Source organism: Olea europaea, unplaced genomic scaffold, assembly GCF_002742605.1.
Source record: "Olea europaea var. sylvestris unplaced genomic scaffold, O_europaea_v1 scaffold990, whole genome shotgun sequence".
NCBI lineage: Eukaryota > Viridiplantae > Streptophyta > Magnoliopsida > Lamiales > Oleaceae > Olea > Olea europaea.
This window is the reverse complement of record NW_019268410.1, coordinates 90324-95703: the sequence shown is the minus strand read 5'-3', so window position 1 is coordinate 95703 and position 5380 is coordinate 90324. Positions and strand designations below refer to the sequence as shown.

The window sequence follows — 5380 nt, the reverse complement described above, 5'->3', positions numbered from 1 at the left end:
CGCTAACAATGGATGTTATAATGCCGTGGAGACGAACCACATTGGAAACAAATGCTTTGGCCATAATGATTGTAGTGAATGGATGTTTTAAGGCCACGAAGTGAGCATACTTTGTTAGGCGATCTACAACTACCGTGATGATCATATGTTCGTTTGATAGTGGTAATCCTTCAATAAAGTCTGGCTTATGAACACCTTGTCCCGATCGCTAACAATGGATGTTATAATGCCGTGGAGACGAACCACATTGGAAACAAATGCTTTGGCAATAATGATTGTAGTGAATGGATGTTTTAAGGCCACGAAGTGAGCATACTTTGTTAGGCGATCTACAACTACCGTGATGATCATATGTTCGTTTGATAGTGGTAATCCTTCAATAAAGTCTACTGATACATCTGTCCACATTTGAGTTGGGACTGCTGCAGTGGCGGCCCTAAGTATAGGTCAAGTAGATGATCGCCTAAGGCCCCACTTTGGTGATGACCCCAAATTATGTAAAATTAATTGGTTGGTTGAAGAATAAAATGGGTAAATAACATTAAAATTATGCAATCAATTGGTTAAACGAAAAGCTAGAGGTCGCATTTCCATCAGGGCAACAACAATGATAACAAAAACTGCAAAACTTATCATTGACGCAGTGCTTGCTGCAACTGAAGAATTTGATTCCTTTGTTCAGAGGGAAGCATATTAATCTGTTCTGGAGTGAGACTCATAACTTGCTGAAGTAATGCCTTCTCCATCTCGGGACTCAACTGCACAACCACCAAGTTTAGTTTAGATTGCACGTCAGAGAGGAAACCCCAAACTCCGTTTTCAGAGCTTAGTGTATAAATCTAGAAATCACAACATACTGATGGCAGTGGAGGAGGCTGATTGCCGGGGCCTAGCTGACCAGGGAACACGGGTGGTCCTGGAAGCTGTGTTCCTGTTGCATTCTCAGGTAAACCAGGTATCCACGGGGATCCTCTATCTGTTTGCTCTGTGCTTCCGGCTTGACTGAATTCCATTCCTAATTGTGGACCTCCACCCTGGGGAGCATAAGATTGAGCAAGCTTGCATTTTGCACACCAATAGAATCATGAAGGAACACTTCAATAAATACCAAAAGGCTGATCCAACATTGAAAAAGATATTTTATTGCTGTGAAAATTATAGCACACAGCAGCTGTTAAACAAAATTCTCTTAGGTGATAATGCATAAGTAGGCTAAGAAATTATCCATGAAACTGGAATCATTTTCGAATTCTGTGAGAACAAGGTCAACCATCACTTATCTAACTGATATTAAAAGCTTATAAGGATGTGGCCCATATCAAAATAACAGATTTGGCAAAGACGATAAAATTGATTATGTAAAGTGTTTGCCAAGAACGGAGACAGAGATTAAGTCAATGCCTATTCTCACGAGCATGGCTTATCTTTTCTTTCCAATGCCCCCTCTGTAATTTTTAAAACTTCATCAATGCCCCTACTCCAAATCTTCATTTATTCTGTAATCTTGATGAGAGAGGCTGAAAAATCAACAGGCATGCTAAATTTGCTCAATTCATTCTATCATTTTTCTGAGTTTTAAGAGCTTCAAGCCTTGATAGCTTTGGCATCTTTTCATGCAAATAGTTTTTTTCCCTATCTGTCCTTATGTCCCTTCACCTTTCCTATAGAAACTTCTGTTGGGAAGTTCAAGGCCTTCTAACGATAAAGGCTTTACTTGGTTCTTGAGAAAATTAACATCGATTACTCACTAAAAACTGACTCCAACATGAGGGTTTATCCCCAGACATCCATGTTATGCAGATGGAGTACAGAAACACTTGCATCTATAACTGAATTTAAATTTTTGCAGAAAGATTTGATTTGTTTAGACTAGTATAAGTAAAAGGTTCATAAAGTAACCAAATTAAGGAGGTCAGTGTTATATCCAGAAAGAGAAAATTGAAGCTACTTCAGCATTTGCATTGAGCCCAATACAATACAAAAGGCATACCTGATAAAGTGATGGCAGCAAAGAATGACTTGGAAAAGAAGGCTGCCCCTGTGGAAATGAAGGCACCATGCTAGCAGGAGGCTTGTTTCCAGACTGAAACAAGTATTTATTAAAGTGCAAAACCAGGTCAGTAAATAGCCACAAGGATAAATATTTAGCTAGTTAACTGCATTCTCTAGCTTACATGAAACGCGTGTTGTGAATGATGCAACGGTGGTCCACCAGGATGCTGGAAACCCATATTTGGCCCTAATTGAGGGTGAACCTGATGACCAAAGCTTGAAATTTGTGGTCTTGATAAAGTTGGCAATGGCGTTTGCTGTGGTGGTTGCGAAGGCGGATACTGAGGTCCCATATTCTGCATAGGCTGCTGTGATTGAGTGGAGGCCGAGGGCATCGGGGCATGGAGATGAGATGGTGGATGTGGAGCAGAATGATGAGGTAGTTGAGAGATGTTAGGAACTTGAGAGGACTGTGGCAGTAACATTGATGTTGATTGGGCACCAATAGGTCCCTTGGGCTGTTGTACCGATTGGAAGGGTTGTGATGGCATAGATTGGGATTGAGGGACTGGGGTAGGAATAGACACAGATGTTCCTGATATTACAGTTTGGCTCAACTGCAGCTTCCTCGTCTGGTTCTGACGAATTTGACCAGGAAATGATGAAGCCGGCTGAATATTGGGCTGCTGCGTAGACAGTGGTGATGGGTGAGAATTTTGTGCTGCCCTTGATGAAACAGTTGGAACCTATAGCGGTAGCTAAATTATTACACTACAGTGCAGCAATATAAATATTAAGGTATGCATGAAAATTAAAAATAACATACTGCTTGAGGGGGTTGCACCATTCCAAGCATGATTTGCGCCTAATGAAAGACGAGATATATAGTAAATATACCAGCAGCTGAAAAAACAATCTTTAATGTGAAACCTAATATTTAACAAAATATATGTCCAGAATTCTTATGTCAATGTATGTGCAGGAAAAAAAAAAAAAAAACAGAGAGAGAGAGAGAACTGATTGTTGATTAAAAAAGTAGTCAATAAATTGAAATAACGTGCTCAAGTCTACAGCCCATCAAGACAATCCCAAATTATTTTAATCAACTGTAATTTGCTTATCACGAGTCATCATGTCAAATATCTGTATGTCAGTGTCGCTCCAAATTATATTAAGCCTTGTTTGGCTCCATTACTTTGAAAATGCATTTTTCTCTCTTATTTTCAACCACATTCTTCAATAAAATAATATTATACATAAACTCAAAACTTTTTCTTATTTTTAAACAACACATTCTCCAAAAAATAACTATTCCAAAACACATTTTCTCCAAAAATTACATTAAAATGGAGCTCGAACAGGGGCAAAGAGATAAGTGCTGGATATGGAATGTGTCAAACATTAGATTAGTCAAAATTGTAAGTTTGATGAAGTCAGTTAAACATCAAATACAAGCCACAATCTTTCTCTAATACAAAAGTAACCCTCTTCCCTGTCCTTTCCCTCCTTTGCCCCTGCTAATGAAGTGCGTTAACATGCTCTCATGTATCATGGTAGAATTATGTCCTTTTTTTACACCAGAATAATAACATGAAGAACACTAGTGTAGTTAATGAGTATAGCATCATCTGAGTGCGTAGGAAGAGAATGATTCAAATTTTGGAGTATATATTCTATGCGAATGATTCCCCCCTTCATCACCTTCCCAATTGCCCCTTCTTATGAAATGTTTTGACATGCTTTCGTGTAGTGGAATAATTGTGTTATTCTCTACCATATCCATAAAACAGCGAACCCTGTTTTTATAGTCAATAGAGCATATGAACTATTTATTTGTGAGTTTTGTAAAATTTAAAAAAAAAAAATTACTTAAACAATATAATTAAACACAACAAAACCTTACTTTACAGAAACAAGAAGCAAAGAACAGACAAAGAAACCAAGGCATCATATATAAAATCCAAGATATAAAAAAGGAATTGAAAAAGAAAACTCTAAGATAGAAAGAAACCTGAAAAAGAGCCCTAGTCAATGCCGGATTTTGAATGAGAACTAGTCTCGCCTGTTGCTGGTTCTGCGCTATCAGTGCCTGTGGCAAGGAAAACCAGAATTCAATATTTTTCCTCTTCCCAAAGAATCAGTTCTTAAAATTTTAAAAAGAAAAAAAAAATGTAAAAATGCAGCAAAATTGGCGTGCGACGCATCAGCAACGTACCTTCATCTGAGACATAATGTCGTAAAGCTGGTTTTTGGACATTCCGGCTAGGCTCGACGGTACGCCGTCGCCCATTACTTGCTTCCCAGCCATTATTCTTCCCGCACACAGAGGGAGAGGGAGAGTAGGGATGACGATTGGAACACGATATACTGTACAGAGAGTCGATGCTTCAAATTAGAGCTCAGGGTGTATTCAATTTTTGAAGGTTTTGAAAGAATTTTTTAAAGTGATAATTTCTATTAATTTCATAGATTTGTATGAAATTAGTAATAGTTTATTTTAAGGGGGTATTTGAGAACCATTTTTATGTAAAAATATATTTTAGAATAGTAAATTGATATTAAACGTGTGATTAAAAAATAAGGAAATTTTTTAGATTTACGTGTAATATTATTTTAATAAAAAATATGTGGTTAGAAAAAAGAGAGAGAAAAATGTATTTTAAAAAATGGGTACCAAACATGGCCTAAGAGTGTTTGATTAGCACCTAGAAAAAAAATGCTTTTCATATTTTGAGGAAAACAAATCCTTAAAAATAAAAAAAAATTATGCATATTTTTAATGAAAAAATAACAATCAAACACTACTTTCAATAGAAAATTGATATTTTTCATGAAAAATAAACGTAATCAAACATACCCTAAAAGTTTTATAAATTTCGTAGAATTCAAAGATTTTTGAAGAACTTTATTTTAACTAGTAGAATTTGACATGACACACAATTTAATTAGTGAATAAATTAATGATAATCGGTATCATCGGTGCTTAACATAAGCTTTATGTTAAGCAACGATGACATGACACATTATTTAATAGGTGAATAAGTTAATGGTAGGTTCAATGTATTTAATGATTTATCAATTAAATGATGTGTCATGTCTTGTGCTTAACATAAGCTAATTACCGATGTTTAGTAGATCATTCATATATATATATAGCTCACATTATTACACTAGATTCACTTCAATTTTATTTCAAATGAAAGCTTTCAAAAAAAATTTGAATTCTACAAAAATTTGTAAAAGTTTCAAAATGAAAGTCTATGAAAATCTACGAACGACTCTCATTAATTCTATATAAATCTACAAAAAATTCACGAAATCCATAGAATCACTTAAAAAAAATTCCACTAAAATATTTAAAAGTCTCAATTGAATACACTGTGAAAGT

At 35.8% G+C, this 5380-nt stretch overlaps 1 protein-coding gene across 2 annotated transcripts; it reads right to left on the bottom strand.

Annotated features, from left to right (window-relative positions):
- Nucleotides 1-456: 456 nt before the first annotated feature.
- LOC111392846 (cleavage stimulating factor 64-like) lies at nucleotides 457-4421 on the bottom strand. Of its 2 annotated transcripts, none has more exons than XM_023018239.1 (7): nucleotides 4208-4421; nucleotides 4004-4081; nucleotides 2819-2857; nucleotides 2175-2678; nucleotides 1991-2083; nucleotides 858-1034; nucleotides 457-758 (listed from the first exon to the last, which is right to left on the bottom strand). In XM_023018239.1, exons 1-7 carry the CDS (start codon nucleotides 4298-4300, stop codon nucleotides 633-635), a joined length of 1110 nt encoding a protein of 369 aa, XP_022874007.1. In that variant the 5' UTR covers nucleotides 4301-4421; the 3' UTR covers nucleotides 457-632. The 2 variants fall into 2 exon arrangements, with proteins under 2 accessions (XP_022874007.1, XP_022874006.1); XM_023018238.1 differs by having other exon boundaries at nucleotides 2175-2738; nucleotides 4208-4420.
- Between the last annotated feature and the right edge of the window lie 959 nt (nucleotides 4422-5380).

Excerpts from the sequence above, each read along its gene's own strand:
- LOC111392846 (XM_023018238.1), bottom strand. The coding sequence starts at position 4,300 with ATGGCTGGGAAGCAAGTAATGGGCGACGGCGTACCGTCGAGCCTAGCC. Across the intron at positions 2,084-2,174 it reads ATTCACAACACGCGTTTCAT|TCTGGAAACAAGCCTCCTGC; the intron begins GTAAGCTAGAGA and ends TACTTGTTTCAG. Across the intron at positions 759-857 it reads AGCCTCCTCCACTGCCATCA|TTGAGTCCCGAGATGGAGAA; the intron begins GTATGTTGTGAT and ends GTGGTTGTGCAG.